Here is a 16672-nt window from a genome sequence, read left to right on the forward strand (position 1 = left end):
AATGTGTATCTTTCTTATTCTAACTCAACCACTACATGTAATTGTTTATTGATTCAGTAATATAAGAAATAAACCATATTCTTTCAAGCATTTTAATAGAATAAGGACATTTTAAGGTATGAATGCAGAGCCTCCATATCCTGCTCCCTATACCATTAAACATCCAGTTCAATTCAACTCTGCAGTTACAAAACAGTGTTGAACAAACGACTGTCTGAAAAATACTGAACTTTATTGATTTATGAATAACAACAGCTCTACAGACATGGCTTGAAGTGTCACACTTTATTTACAAAAATACTGAGAACCAAACAGCTGAGGGCGAGGAAGCGTGATCGACAAACAAGTTTTGTTATTCCTACTGAACAGCAGCTAAAGGCTCCTGGTTGCATTTATCAGGACGGGGGTTGATAACCGCAAAGTACACCTCAGCGTTACTGGCTTCTTTTGAGCTACGAACTTCGCCTCAGTGTGCGTTGTTTCATCAGCCATGTGTCGGAGACGATTGCAGTTTGGTTTCTGAGGTTTACTTTCTGCGGCGAGCGGCGGCTCCCTTCTTGCTGCTGTAATACGAAAAAAAAGAAACATGTCAGAGCACTGGGTTGTTTTTGACCATGTTTTAAGAGGTTTTGTTTAACTAGGGACAGTTGATGGCTGCACAGGTTGAGTTTCAGTATTACACAAATTCACACTAAAGTGTTTGGTGCCTTGCTAATAATGCTTCTTAGCAGAATTTAATCCCAAATATAATATACTTCTTCAACTCTGTCTCCTAAAAATAATTACGTTTCCATATAAACTGCATTCTTAAAAACATTAGTATTTTCTTCTGGATTAAACACGTATTTGACACTGTGTTTTGCGTTGAAACTACTATCAAATATTGAAAAACCATCTCAGTTAACTTGGGTTTGGGCACCAAAACTAATTAGGTTAGGCTAGTTAGGTTTAGTAAAGATAATGGTTTGGGTGAAATAAATACATTTGTTAGATTTTTTTTTTCATGTAACATAACTAATAAACTAAAGTTAGCTTTAGTTCTCTCTCTCATTCACAAATATTTCTTTGCCGAAGCTCTATACAGTGACAACTTTAGTTTTCTGCTTTGTTTGAACATTTATCTAATCATTCATGACCTCTGCATAGCTAACAAAGCTTTCTCATTCATTTTATTTTTTACTGCAACAGTCAATGTAAAGTTAAGGTAAAGTAGCAGAATGACCAAAATGTACTTAATTCAAGGGAACAGAATGTAGCTTGCAAGGTGTGAAAGACTAGGGAACACATATTATATTTTGTCGCGTGTGTGAGAGAGAGAGAGAGAGAGAGAGAGAGAGAGAGAGAGAGAGAGAGAGAGGTCCTGTTCACGAAATACTATTTTATTTCTCAAAATTCCTTTTTGTAATAGTGGGAAGTAAACAAATTCTGTTTTACATTGATAACATTTTCAAAAGAATTTGGAGCTACATGCAAAATGACAAAAATGCAAAACTTCAATTGTTGATATGTAGAACTGCAGACAGAAATCAGTCACAAACTCATGCAGCACTTACCTGCATATACTGAATCATTACTGAGTCCAACAGCCACAAACCTTCAGTTACTGTTGTAATGGCTCTCACACACAAAGAAGTGAAAATGTCAATATGAAGAGATGGACCCTCACAATTTCACCGAGAAAGGATGCTAATGCAAAATGCTAAAGGCTAATTGCTGTTTATGTCTCAGTATCTCTCTTTTGGTTTTTCTATTTGCTGAAGACAGCTCTGTTATGCGGCTACAACCTTGCTGGATAACACAAAAAAGTATATTGTAGCCTATGACTATTCATCCTTTTTCAGAGGAAACCAGGGAACACTCCTTACATATTGTCACTGGATACCAGTATGTTTACATTTATAATGAAATGTAATATCTAGTGTTATGAATGGAAAGTTAAATAACAGACAAAATGTTTGGGACATTACTGAAACAACACAGACATGAATAAAATTAGGAGCCCACCATGTGTCATGTAAAAATATTTTCTGATCAGATCGCTAAACAAAGTTAACGAACTAACAAAATGTTCAAATTAATGCTCAATTAAGCAATCAATTTGCATGGAATTACATATTTTTCTATTATTTCTTATATATTTCTTTCCTACTATATGGAAATGGGAATGCCTTGCTTGATTATTGGAATAACTAACATTGGCGTGTAACAGTTTAGCATTTTCGTCCACAAATGTTTTTTAGACACAAATAACCAGTTTTAAAGTGAGTTAAGTCATAAGTCTAGAGGGAAACAAGTCAGAAAGCTACCATTATGAAAACTGGCACTCATCTGTTAGCTAGTTAGCTTAGCGAACCTTACAATATTATTCAGGCCATATTAGCCTTCAAACACATTAGGTGGCCAGCTAGCCTGTTAAACTTTTGAACTGGCATGAGTTCAATGTTTGTTTTAACTTTTAGAAGCCATGTTACGTTTTCTATGTTCGCTTGTTAGCCTAACTGACTTTCTATGATCAATAGCTATATTAGCTGGTCAGCTAGCATGCTAAACTTTCAAAATGGCATAAGTAAAATATTTGTCTTAATTTTAAGCTTTTAGAAAAGCTTTAATTAGCTGTAAACATTTATGTTTAATTATCTTTCTTTTTATATTAGTTAGCCAGCTGACTTTCTGTGATCACTCTAGCCGGCTATGTTAAATTTAAAAATGTATTTTTACACCGAGCCTATTAACCTGTTAACTTAAAAGTTCAACCTGTAATAGGCATGAAAAATTACTGGTGGTGTTAGTGTGTTTGGTGTGTTTATGGCTTTCTCTAGCTCACAAAAAATAGGGGAAATATATTTTTTTAAAAGCCCAGATTGTAAAGTTTATGGATGAAAATGTGAATGCCAAAACTTCATATTTTGGGTGCTATTCTTGAACATTCTTAAAAACTAAAGCCGTAAATTGTCTCTGGAATGGAAAGAGATGCCTTTCCAATATCCAACTTATTTTAAAGATAATTCAATTAAATACATCCTCCTAAGCAACTGTTTTCTGCCATAAACTGGCATAAACTGTCCTGAATGGTCGGGACAGTTATGCCGGCTAAGGGAGGGGTTCACGCAGACAACAGCTGGAGTTACGTTTTTGAGATTGCTGGGTGTACTTACTGCTTCTGTAACTGATCAATGCGGTTCCTGTACGTGAGCACCTGAAAAACGATACAGCAGCAGCTTTAACACCTTTTACCTCTGAGGAGAAGGACTTCCCTCTGCTCTCCTTTAAGGGGCTCCGTGGGCTGAGAGCTGGAGACTGAGGCGTCACGGGAAACCAAGACGGGGTCATGCATGTGATCAGTGTTTCCTCTGTATTCATCTTTATTTAATTATTTCTGTAATGGTACAAGCTCCCGGAAGAGAAAGAAAAACTGTGTAATATATAAATATTCTGATCATTATTGCACTAAAATGCCTCGTCGTGGTTTCCCCAAAAAAAAGAATTATGAGTTTAGAGGAGCTTCAGCTGGGCTCTGACTCCTCCAACTTACCTGTTCAACCACTCACACACCTGACCCGAGCTCTGTGATGCTAAAACTGAACCTCCAGACCAGGACAGCATGTGGAGGAGCTCAGTCATCCAACATCACCTTTACATCCATCTTCGATCATTTATCATCTTACAACTGAAGAGTTTGTATCCAAAATGATGTCACAAATTTAAAGAACAGCTCAGAAAAAACCAATAGATAATATTTTAAGTAATATTTAGTATAATAGTCTTTACATCCATTCAATTTTAGTTTAAGTCTTTAGTTTTGTTAAGCTTTGTTTTTATTTAACTTTTGTATGGGAGCTCACAAGTGTCTTTTTAAAAATATTTTATCATCAGGAGATCAAACTACCCTCCAGTTTATTAATTAAAAATGAGATTTTTTTTCACAATGGCAATAAAAATTATTTGTCTTTGAACTGAGGTGCAGTTAGTTTTCCTTAAGCATTAAGAAGCCAGCAGAGTTTAATACAAAAATGGATTTAAGATAACTGGTATGACTAATATAAATTAAATATAAATTAAAATTAGCCCTACTTACAGTGTGGTACTTTTACAGAAATAGATCTGAATACTTTTCCACCACTCCAGATTTCACTTTGGAAACAAACTCTTTTCTTTTTTTTTTGTCCCTTATTGGTAGTGTCTTGAGTCCACTCTGGGCCAGCGGGAGGCGCTGTGGTTCTTACTGACCGTCCTTCATGCTAACATGCAGCGAGCCTGAAGCTGGCAGGCAAAACGGCCCTACTGCTCAGCTCTACTTACAATTTACTGAGCTCCTCCACTCTCTTACGCAGGGTTGTAACCTGGAGGGAATCAAAGAGCACATCGAGGGTTCACACCCGAAAGTTCGCTTAACTGGGCACTGGCCTCAGGGTCGCCAACGGCAACAACAAAAATAACAACAACAACGAATAGCTGGTACAGTTGGAAAGAACTTCTTGCTTTTTATCTGCTAGTTTTAAATGTGTAGATCAGAGTGCAGAATTCAGAGTACATACCGAGGACAAAGCTGTGGATAAATATGTTAATAATGTGCATGTATAACTGGACACATTGCATTCTGACAAAACAATTTTTCTTCATTAAAAAAAGAAATATAAATACATTTTTCAAATAAGCAAGAGATCCCAAGATTATCCAATGCTAAATTCTCCCAGAACAGGAACTATTTTAAGATAAAATACTACTAAATTTATGATTTAAACAAGAACAGGACAGTTCTGACACAGCTGAGTTCTGACACTCAGCTGTATTCATACATTATCACAATGGTTGTTAATAATTGTAATTAGAGTATTTAATAATTAATTATAATATCATTAATATAATTATAATAATTTTCATAAGGAAAACTTGACCTGATTTAATATATATAACAAATGTAAATGTTTTTCTGTGCAGTAAGTCAGACCAAAATTAATGAATTAATTAATAATTAAAGCTGTATTTTCAAACTAGAACACAGTATGCCGATTTTCCTAAAGTGTTTTTCTTCCACTAAATATCTGTAAGTTAAAAAGTATGAAAATATACAGTATTGTAGAAACAAGACATTTTTACTGTAGGCTCTTAAGGTCAGGTTGAGCAGCTCTGGCGAGAATAACAAACCACTAAACATAATGAAGATTAAGAGGAGAGGGACGGCGGTTCTCACCTCATACTTCTGCCTCTTCAGTCTCTCCATGTGGTCGAACTTCTCAGACTCCAGCTGGGTCATCCATTCGTGCAGCTCATTGATCTTATCTCTGCAGGAAACATTAGTAAAATGAATAAAATCCCTTCAAAAACAACCACTTTAAGAGCAGAGAACTTCAGTTTCAGTCACTCTAGATTCATTTTCTTCCACCCTGATATGAATAAAATGTGAAATCTACGAAATGTTGTAGTCACTTCAGCTTGTCTTCGTTCAGGTGGTCGATGTTCAGCTGCTTGCGTCTGGCGGCCAGGATCTTCTTCTTCTTCTCTCTCTCAGTCTCCTTCTTGCCTCCTCTCTTCTGGTCAGCCTGTTCAGTGTCGATGTACAGACACAGTAAGTAAATATTCACATCTTATCCTGAGTAAAAGTAATCTTGACATAGCTCTATTTGAATATTTTAATGCTATACTAATACTTCCTACTTCTACTTCACCATATTTCAGAAAGATTATACTGTAAATATTGTACTGCAACACTTATTTGACACTTGATTGCAACTTTTTACATAGAAAACCATATATTTTTAAATATGATGCACCTCCATATAACCTATCTACAGTACAAAGTAGCTAAAATATTACATAATTTAATTTTATCTATCATTTTACCTCTCTTTTTGATTTTATTCACCCCTGCCTTTTTATCAGTTAATCTAGTTTTTAGAGTACTCTTTTATTACATTTTATTATTATTATTATTTATCCTTGTTTTTTTTTAATCTTATTTGTAATCTAGTTCTTCTTTCACTTTTTTTACTATACATTCTTCTAATTGCTTTAAATTCTTTCTTTCTTTCTTTCTTTTGATTTTGTCCATTAGTCTCTATTTTTTAAATTGCTTTTATATTCTCTATGGTTGGTATTTTATAAACTGACAGGTGGTATAATAACTTTATAACAATACATTAAATGAAATTGTTAAAAAATAAAAAAAGGTTAACAGTACAGTTTACAATAAAAGGACTTAATACAAAAATAAAATAATGTTGAAGTAAATAAAAGCTAATATCTGAGAATTTACATAACGTTTTGTTTCGTTAAAGCCACAATTTTATCATCAAACAACTTAAAAAAGAAGTATTACTTTAAGATTAATTCCTGAATTCACATGCCATTTAAGAAATGTCAAAGTAAAGCTGGAAAATCTTGATAGATTTAGGTAGATTCATGCAGGGCTATTGTTTTTTTATGGGATCGAAATAGGGTTTTAATATCCAGTTGTGGAATGTAACTAAGTTACACATTTACTTAATTACTGTACTTAAGTAAAATTTTGAATGCAGGATTTTAACTGTAGTGGAGTCATTCTGCAGTGTGGTATTAGTACTTTTACTTAAGTAAGGAAACTGAATAGTTTTTCCACCACTGTTAATATCCCAGCTAAACAAAAGTAAAAATGACAGTATATACCTCCTAAATGTGGTAGAATGACATATAAAGTAAAGGTACTATGAGTGTAGACAGTGTTACTGTGTGTACTGACTCTCTGCAGGTGGCTGCTGTAGTTGGAGCCCATGCTGGACAGAGCTGACTTCTTCTTCGCTTCTTCATCTGCCTTCTTGGAGGCATCCCTGTCCTCCCTCATCCGCCTCTCCTCCTGTTTCACACGAAAAAAACAAAAAACAGAGTGACTCAACACTCTCCAACACACAAAGTAACACAACAAACACTTTAGATTAACAAATGGTTTGTAAGTTTGAATTTAGCATTCAAATGTAGTGTTTATGGTGGTTTTCAATTTTTCCTAAATTCTTTTCTTGGAAAAATAAATTAAACAAATGAAACAAGGGTTATATTTGAATGGTTAAAGGAGAATAAAGATGAAACCACTAACCTCACGTTTGGCCTGACGCTCCTTCTCCTTTTCAGCGCGGACCCTCTGCTGCTCAGCCCTCTCGGCGCGACGCTTCTCCTGCAAGACAGCATCACAATACTTCGTCACACACACCAACTCACACCAATATGAAGCTGCACTGCAAAAAAAGAAAAGTTGGGTGTACTCAAAATTTCAAGGCAACAAACTTCAATAAAATTATATGTTGGACAATTAAACTAAATATTTAAGTTTTTTTTTGACTTTGCTCAACTCTGAATTTCTCTGGCATGATTGTAAAGCCGCTATGAATGTCAGCTAATGTTGTAGCATTGATACGCTAATGGCTACTCTTGTAGCTGTCACAAGCAGCGCCGCTAGCATCAGTTAGCCGCTAGCATCAGTTAGCCGCTAGCATCAGTTAGCCACTAGCTTTCGCTAATGACCAAATTTCACAACAAAGAAATAAGAGTTAGCAGAACTATTGTCCCTTGTTTTGAACCCCAACTTAAAGATATAAGTAACAACAACTCACCAACTTGTATTTGAGCAGACAACTGGCTTCCTTTGTTGTGCTAACTTACATTATTGCCCTAAATGTCACTAATTTATATTTCCAAGTTTTACCAAATTAAATCACTGCTTTAGGCCAAAAAATACAAGTTGGATTTTTTGCAGTGTGCAACCAGTAGCCAGATAGCTTAGCTTCGCATAAGGCCAGAAACTGGGGGAAATGTGCAGCATGGTTATGGTTTTATGATGCAGTTTTTCGATGGATCAAACAAATAAGACACATCTGTGAGCTTAAGGGGTGGGTAGGTGGGTTTTGTTGCCTTTAGACTGAGCCAGGCTAGCTGTCCCCCCACATTTCCAGTTTATTCAATCGGTTGCTGGCTTTACCTTCATATTTACAGCACATCTCATTAATTAGAATATCATAGAAAAGTTTATTTATGTCAGTAATTCAATTAAAAAAGTGGGAATAACACATAATATTGATCCATTACACACAGAATGAAACAATTAATGTCTTAATTTATTTAATTTCTTCTAATTATAATGATTATGGCTTACATTTAATGAAGACCTAAAATTCAGTGTCTCAAAAAAATTTGAATATTACAAAAGACCAATTTTCAAAAGTATGTTTAATATGTAAATGTTAGCCTCTATATGCACTCAATACTTGGTTGGAGCTGTTTGACTTGAACTACTGGAAATGGACTTTTACATTATCTTCTAATTTATTTAGATGCACCTGTAGAGTACACTGGAGAGGTACCAACTCTCGGCAAGAAAGTAACAGCCTTCATTATTTCTAAATGAATTCGCAGATCTCTTAATATAACCTTTGCATTTTATATCACTTGATTACACAACCTGCATTGTTTTGCAAGCTAAAATATGCATAATGTGCAATTTTTGTCCACTTTTTTAGTGTAAACTTGTTTTCAGTGTAAACAAGATGAAAACACGTCATGCAGTTACAGAGAAACATGATCTTTCATCTGATGAATATTATTCAATAGTCACTGTGTTTTTAGCTCTGTTTTTGGTCTCCACCAACTACTAATGGAAATATCTGTCTCTTTATGTGCTATATGATCAACTATGTTCACAAGAAAGCTTTGTAAATACAATAGTTTCAGATTCACCCAATAATCCTCTAGGTTTATCACAACAGTACATTTTTTTTGGCTAAATATCAGTTATGGCCACTTTTAGGGATACAATAATAAAATAAAAAAAGCTTGTGGGTAGATCAACCGAAGATGACTTTTACATTATTTTCCTTCAGGCAGATTGTGCAATTTAGTGCTTTGTTTGCTCTACTGTGGATCAAATTCAGTTGCATGTTTTAAAAACCTGACAGGTTTAAATGTTTGATGTTATGGAAAGACTCACAATTCTGTCCTTGAGAGCAATCAGCTCCTCCTCCTCCTTCTTCCTGCACTCAAAGTGAGCATCGATCAGGCCTTGCAGCTCGACCAGATCCTTGTTCTGACGTTTCTTCTGGATGTCCTGCAGGTTGTAAGTACAGAAAACGAACTCTCAGCCATGCAGAAACACTTAACACGAACAGAAACCCTTAGTGTTGTCAATTCAGCTCCACTTACATCAAAGTCCACTTTCTCACCATCGGGAATCTTTGGAGCGCTGGGCCTGCAGGAGACAGCGTTTTGACCATAAGTGCACTGATTTTAACGTTGTTTTATTGTTTTTATTTCTCTTCATTGCAGCGAAATATCTCGGATGGCAATGTGTACAGAAATAATTTTAGGTCAAGATTACCGAGTTGGAAACTTACTTGAACTTTGGCTTTTCCTCTGCGGGTTAGGAAATGAAGAGGGGACAAGTACACGTCATGGGGTTAGATACAAAGCAGATTTTTTCACTTCTCTCAGGCATTACATGGATTAAGCTGCATGAGTTTGTCTCTTAATGACATATTAGACTAAGATATATACATATAAAAAAGGCAATTGTAGCCTCAGTGTTTAGGTTAGGGTTAGAGCAAAAGGAGAACAGGAGAACAGGAGACAAATGAAAACTACACAACAAAAAACAGAATCAAACAACATCATTAAAATGAACCATCTTTCTGTGAGTGCAGTTATAAAACAGTGTTGTATTATTACAAAAGTCAACATCAGCTTTCCTCTAAGGTCTCATTTGTCCAAAAAAAAAAAAAAAACATTGCTGACTTTTACATCACGTACCAACAATATGTGTCATGTTTTATTTAATTTTTTGGGCTTGACCCCAAAATTATATGACATAAGCAAGACAAAGTAGTCCCCACCCCCATTTGTTTTTAGATTTTTTCAGATTCTGGCGGCTCCATGCCATGCAGATGACGAGTGGCATAGCAAGAGTTTAACGGGGGTCGCTGCGCAGTAAAGCACGTGTTAGCATTTCATATTCTTTCACCCTTTTTCTCCACTAGCATTTTGATATATTCTCTAAACTCTTTTTATGAAGCTTTTCGTATAATTCAGTTTTTGTTTTTGTTCAGAATTTATTTATTTATTTATTTTTTTAACTCTCAGTGCAAATTGGGCAGCGCTCCTGGATTTCTGACAGACGGATAAAAAATTTGGACAGGCATTTTTTGTGAATAGCAGGCGTTCCCCCCCCCGAGTACAGACGTCAGACCTGGACACTGTGGTCCTTCCAAAACCAGAATGACAGATTTCAGATTCATCAGAAGTTTTTTTTTAAATGAACATACCTTCCTCTTCAACGGCCTCTGCATGCAGCAAGCATCGAAAACAAAAAGCAGAATAAACAACAGCATTAGCAAGCAAACTGTACATCCAATCAGCTTAATACAGTGAAACTATACAACTATGGTAGACGGCCAATGGGCTTCAAAGATGTTTAATCAATGTAAATTCTCAAATAATAGCCAAAGGGTCAATTTTAACTGCTGGCAGGAACACATAAAGTTGCTTTCAAAGGTTTGAAAAAAAAATACTGGGGGCATATTGAACTGCCTGTAGTCAAATGGTTACAGAAAAATTGTTTACAAGTGAAATAAATAAATTGTAAAAAAAAAAAAAAAAAAAAAAAAAAAAAGGTTAACAGTACAGTTTACAATAAAAGGACTTAATACAAAAATAAAATAATGTTGAAGTAAATAAAAGCTAATATCTGAGAATTTACATAACGTTTTGTTTCGTTAAAGCCACAATTTTATCATCAAACAACTTAAAAAAGAAGTATTACTTTAAGATTCATTCCTGTATTCACATGCCATTTAAGAAACGTCAAAGTACAGCTGGAAAATCTGGATAGATTTAGGTAGGTTCATGCAGGGCTATCAAATTTAAACAACATTGCTTTACAGACATTTGAATTTTCAACAAAATAGCATGTGAATGCAACACAGACTTTCCCACAAGCACATAATATAAGATGGTGTGACAGTTGTAAATTTAGAAAAAGATTAAATCTGAGGCACCATCTCTCTTTTTTTTGTTGAATCGACATTTTCATGCGTATAGCAGTAAAAATGATTCCTGTAGAAGAAGCTGCTGAGGATGTATTAGATCTGATGTTTACATTCATCAGATATCAAAATAATGAAAAAGCAATCATGTACGCCAAATACAAGTACTCAGAGTACATGAAGTACAGTAGTATAAGTAAGGTTAGACTGATAAAAGAAGCCAATATTTGTCTTTTTTATTTAAGCCCTCAAATATTCCCTGTGTTTACAGGAGATATCTTTATCCACTATGAATGCTAACATTTTTAGCATATATGCAGCATGCAGTAAATAAGCAGTGTGCTAGGCTAGGTTCCTAATTAGCAAGCACTCTTTTTACGTTTTCATTTATTTCAAGGTTTCTGTTGAAAAAAAATTATTGTTAGATATAAGCTAAAGTTTTAATTTAGACTTTCTAGGCTACAATTATAAATCTACAATTTCTAGAATTAAAATTAAGGCAATAAATATTCATGTATAGCCTCTGATTTACTTACAGTACTGTATGGTTTGCTAACGGTTAGATGCATCTACCTTACATTTAATAAATTTTTATCGTCCTCTTAGGTAGTAGATGGCCAATTTTCCTCCAAATAAATCAATTACATTTTTTAATAAAAGAATTAATGAAGGAATTTATTATTATTATTATTATTATTATTATTATTATTTATTTATTTTTTAGCATTTTGAGAATGAAAGGCAGTACGGAACAGAGGTTAACGTTGATATGGAGCAGAGTTTTGGCTGTGAGTTGAGTTATAACATAAAAATATTGGCTTTCAAATATTAGTCTGTAAAAATGCTTTGGGAATGATCATCTCAACATATGTTTATATGTATGGAGAGGTCACATCCCAAGTTGCGCCCCTTTTGAGTGCTGCATAAAGGGCTGTCTTTGTCTTTGTTCAGAGGTGAAAGGAAGGTAGCGTTAGCTTTAGCAGACATGGTGAACATGTGTGCGGATCAGGATTAGTGGGGTCTGTCTGGCTGGCTGCAGCCTATTGGAGCGCACCTGTTGCCTGGGAAAGGATGATAGAATACCCCTTTCCCCCCTCCATGCCACATACCTTCAGGCTCAGCCTCAGCCTCTGGCTCTGGTTCTGGTTCTGGCTCTGGTTCTACCACTGGTTCTGGTTCTGGCTCTGGCTCTGGTTCTGGCTCTGGCTCTGCCTCTGGCTCAGGGGCCGCCTCAGGGGCCACCTCTACTTCCTCTACTACCTCCTCTTCTACAGCTACACAACATGCAGCGAGTCACCAGGGGAGAGGAAGGGCGGTGAGAGGGTTAATGAAAGCAGGAGAAAGGGGGAAATAGGGTGGAGGTGTTCGGGGATGAGTTGATGGAAAGGGGAAGATGTGTGAGATATGAGGAGGTTCATTGCAGGGCAGTTTGGGGGAACTGCCACTGGATGGCGCTAAAGCATGTGAGACAGCAAGCAGTTACAAGAGGGAAAAGGTCAGTCATTGATGGTCAGTCATGAAGGATGACATGAGATTACTGCTCTGCAACTTCTCGTGATCCAAGACAAAGAGAGACAAATCCTAACCTGACGCAGTTGACTTTTCTAACCTGTGTTTTCTTTTCTTCATTAGTGTAAACCAGCATGCCACAAAGAGTCCACGGTGGAGCAAACATTTCTTTTTAAAATGACAAATTAGTATCAATGGCATGAGACTTATCATCTGCAGGCTGTGTCTTACCATCGTATTCTTCACGTCCGTCCGAGAAAGAAAGGAGCAGAAGAACAGTATGAAAAGATCCCATTTGTACCCATTTTTGACAGAACACATCATCAAAATGTGGGTACATTGGGGATCCATGCTAAGCAAACACAGCACAGTCGTCCTGGGCTGATCACAGCTCGCAGACGGGACCTCAAAGTGGCTTTAAACCTCATGAATGTCGATTAATCTGAGAGCTCTGGTCAGTTTAGGAGGACTGTACAGTTGCAGATGGTCATGCAGTGCTGCAGGAGTTGCTGCAAACAGGTCAGTGCAGGATTTTAATAATATTTTAAAAGCTCAGATATTTGAAATCATACACCATAATTGACACTGTCCTGATGGCAGCATTGGGTCCTGCAACCACATAACAGCGGGAGGATAATAAATATGCAGGTTTGCTTTAAAGTTATATTGCAAAACTTGAATCTGGAGGGAGTCAAGCCAAACCTGGAAACATATGGATTTGTCCAGTGCAAATAACTCGCTACAGAGGATGGAAAATCAGTTAGGCAAGATTCAGGAATAATATTGGGATTGGGCATGGGACACCGTACTCTACCTCAACCTGATTTGGGGGGGATATAATTATTTTAAAACGGGGGAAAATGATGTTACTTACCCTCGACCTGATCACTGCAAGACAGAAGGCAAAGAAATTAGGATTTACAGGTAAATTTACCCAAAATATTAGCTCATAAATTCATGCTTGACCTTGATTATTACAGTTTGACAAGATAATCTTAACTCAAGGTCCACTTAGTAGTATTTTCTAGAGATTTTAACTCCAAAGAGGTGATGTTGAAAGAAACAAATAGCTAAATCGACCTTGAGCTGAGATTATTATGTCCAGCTATTCACCATACGGTTCAAAATTGCGAGTAAAAATGTGAATGGACTTACACTTCCTCAGTGTCAGACATGGTGACAGTGGACTTTGCAACCTGGAGGCAGAAGAGAAAAGACAAACTTAAAGTGGGTCTGCGAGGAGCGACTGAGCAGCCTGCTGTATTTATAGCTTGGGATTAAGTTGCAGATGTCTTAAATATCTGCTGCTGACCCCACCCTGCTGGCTTGCACATATTTCACCCGTGTCAAAAAAAAAAATCCAAAAATATATCTATGTAGACTCATGTTGCTCTTCTTTATTTTGAATTGTTTTACAAGCATGTTACGGTTAAGGTTTGCCTCCTGGATTCTCCCATCACTTTGCATCCATTTAAGCATCAAAGGCGTTAAAGACTTTTTATCTTTACAAACACTTTTAAAACTTCAGACAAACTCTTTGTAATCATTCCCAGCCCACGGTTGTAAAAACACAGACTGGATCTGATAAAACCCTGCAATGATAAACACACATGACCTGAATATGTTCATAATTGAATCTATAAGTTATTCGATGTAGGATTAGTTGCACATTAGTCTCATTAGCATGAGGCCACCATGAATGCGTCGCAACATCACAACTATTTCCAACTGACAGCTGCGCAGGTCCCAGATCCGGTTTCAGGGGACCCGATGCTGAAGATTGGGTTCCTTCCCCTCAACCATTACCCATAATCCCACCTTCATTTCCTTATCTGGCTGTCTCGCCCTCACATGGTTCCTTCAATCATGTTCCCTGAGGCTCCCTGCTGACTGGGGCCACTTTGCTCAGGAATTAAAATAAACCCTGAGGGGCAGCCGTGAAGGTTAAAGGGCTGATGCTAAAGGCTTCCTTGTATTTGCTCTTTGAATCTTGTGAATTCCAAACTCAAATTTGCTGTGATGTAATATTGGTTGTTCTTGGCTCCTGTTCAAGATGTTAAAGTGTTTATCCTGAAGCTATGTCTGCTTTAATGTAAACACATGCCACGCCCTATTGACAGCTTCGCTAATGAACATCACTAACAATAATAAGTATAAGCCAAGACAACCAAGTGACAGCAATGTCCCCAACTTAAAATACTGTAAATGACAACACCATTCATAACACCGCAGTTACATAGCTCTTAATTCATATCATCTTCTGTCTCCTGAAGCGGAAAGCTGCTTCAAAGGCTTTAAGCCATCTGTAAATCCTTCAGGTATGAACCTCCACTGGGGCACTGGACTCAGATCAAACCAGCACAAAAACAACAACAAAGTCCTTTAAGATGACAGCAGATGTCCTGCAAGAATGTCAGAACATTTTAACACCAATTAAGCTTCTTATTTTAACATCAGCTGAAGTTTTGACATGGTAACAAAAGCAGAGAAAATACAAAAAAAAACACTTCTTATCAGCTTCTTAGGTGCAATCAATCCCAACACAAATTAAATTTCAACTCCACTGAGCTCAAGCACAAAAGCACCAGATTTTCTGGGCTTAAAAGAAAGGCCCTGACCCCGGCAGCAGCCTCTACTAGTCGTGGCAGTGATTTAAACACGTGTGGACTCAACTGTCCTTAGTTTGGGTGGATGTTTGGGGGGCACAATTGCACTTGAGCTTCTTGACTATCACAAACACACTCACTCTCTCCCCTCTTTCTTACCTCAGAAAAGCTGAAAGAAGCGAGCTCCCCGCTGGCCAAGACAGGCTGTAAGGTTCTGCAAACTTACCGCGCTGATTATGTCCTTCTGTTATAGTGACATATGATCCGCTTGGCCTGCCCATTGGCCAGGGGTCGGCCTGGAGGCGAGGCCCAGTCGGCGGTGGAGGGGGGCAGGGTCCCTGACTTCGGCCCCCCCATCCCACCGCTGGCACTCAATAAGGAGATGCAAGGGTTGACTTGGAGGCTCAAGTTTGGAGAAGGGGGCAGCTAAGACGGTTGCTATTCTGGGGCAGCTGCATTAGGCAAGCAAATTTCATCTGAGACCGAGAGTTTGGACATCAAGGAAGCAGGGCAGGTGGTGATCCTCAACCCCTTAAAGAAGATATAAACAAAATGTACAGTCAAAGGAGGACAAGAACTTGATGATTGATAGATTTGTTTATCCAAACTGTAAATCTGTCGTGCTGATCCATCTCATGCTTGTTTACTTTGACTCCCTAGTTTGCAATTAACCACTAGGTTGGACGTGTGTCCTAAAAACATGCAAAAAAAATAACATTAAAACTGAGATGATCCACAAACAAATTCACCCTCCTTGGTGGTTACAACATACCCACCAAGGAGGGTGAAACATTTTACACTGTGTGGTTTTCCTCAAATTGTCCCCTGAAATAGTAAAGACGTATCTGTGTCTATTAGGTTTATAATATGTGAAGTCTACGAAAGTTTGTAGTTTATTTTTGTCCTTTAAAAAGCCCCATTGGAGATGTAATATTTGTATTTTTGCATTAAATTGAACTCATCTGTGTGTAGTGTTGTATTTTTTAGTGGGAAAAAAAAAATATCTGTCAATGAGCATTAGTTCGATCTGTTGCTAATGTCTTTCAGTTTAGCTGCAAGTCCAAACAAGCTGCAGCATGAATCATTCAGCAAAACTCCAGCTTGATTTATAAGCAGGACCGGTGAAACGGGTGTCAGTCTCAGCTGTCTCCGGGATGCTGAATGATCCTCTAATTTCCTGCAGAGGGTGCTACAGTAACATAAGACAGAACAGGGAGTCTCTTCACCAACATGTGGGAGTGTCAAATGTTTTCATGTCATGAGAAACTCAAAAAGACAAACCTCGAGACCCCGTCTTTGATTTAGTTGTTATTGATTTACAGTTGAGCCGACCTGTCTACGCTGCAGCTTCTGGGTTGAAACAAACCACTATCAGTTTTACGTGTACATACACGGTACAGTCAAGTAGAATTCCCAATGAAGGAAAATACAGTTTTCTCAAAGACCCAAGGATCCTTTCACCTCCTCAAGTTCTATTGGAACCATTTGTTTCCAAGACCTGCCGTTACACAATTTAATACCATGAAAAACCCCTAAAATCCTCACGTGGACACCTGAAAC

At 37.2% G+C, this 16672-nt stretch overlaps 1 protein-coding gene across 2 annotated transcripts; it reads right to left on the reverse strand.

The window, feature by feature from the left end:
• Positions 1–158: 158 nt before the first annotated feature.
• tnnt3a (troponin T type 3a (skeletal, fast)) lies at positions 159–15671 on the reverse strand. Of its 2 annotated transcripts, XM_059335238.1 has the most exons (14): positions 15339–15671; positions 13662–13702; positions 13381–13394; positions 12107–12271; positions 10278–10295; positions 9354–9372; positions 9163–9208; positions 8951–9067; positions 7067–7144; positions 6716–6829; positions 5428–5540; positions 5192–5282; positions 4300–4340; positions 159–563 (listed from the first exon to the last, which is right to left on the reverse strand). In XM_059335238.1, exons 2-14 carry the CDS (start codon positions 13679–13681, stop codon positions 527–529), a joined length of 873 nt encoding a protein of 290 aa, XP_059191221.1. In that variant the 5' UTR covers positions 13682–13702; positions 15339–15671; the 3' UTR covers positions 159–526. The 2 variants fall into 2 exon arrangements, with proteins under 2 accessions (XP_059191221.1, XP_059191220.1); XM_059335237.1 differs by lacking the exon at positions 159–563 and having other exon boundaries at positions 4143–5282.
• Positions 15672–16672: the final 1001 nt, after the last annotated feature.

This window comes from Centropristis striata, chromosome 6 (assembly GCF_030273125.1).
Source record: "Centropristis striata isolate RG_2023a ecotype Rhode Island chromosome 6, C.striata_1.0, whole genome shotgun sequence".
Lineage (NCBI taxonomy): Eukaryota > Metazoa > Chordata > Actinopteri > Perciformes > Serranidae > Centropristis > Centropristis striata.

What these genes read in the sequence shown, in the direction of transcription:
- tnnt3a (XM_059335237.1), bottom strand. Translation starts at nt 13,681, where the DNA reads ATGTCTGACACTGAGGAAGT. An exon ending in GTGAGAAAGTGGACTTTGAT is followed by an intron (nt 9,068 to 9,162) that starts GTAAGTGGAGCT and finishes TACAACCTGCAG; the next exon opens with GACATCCAGAAGAAACGTCA. An exon ending in AGCGTCAGGCCAAACGTGAG is followed by an intron (nt 6,830 to 7,066) that starts GTTAGTGGTTTC and finishes CGTGTGAAACAG; the next exon opens with GAGGAGAGGCGGATGAGGGA.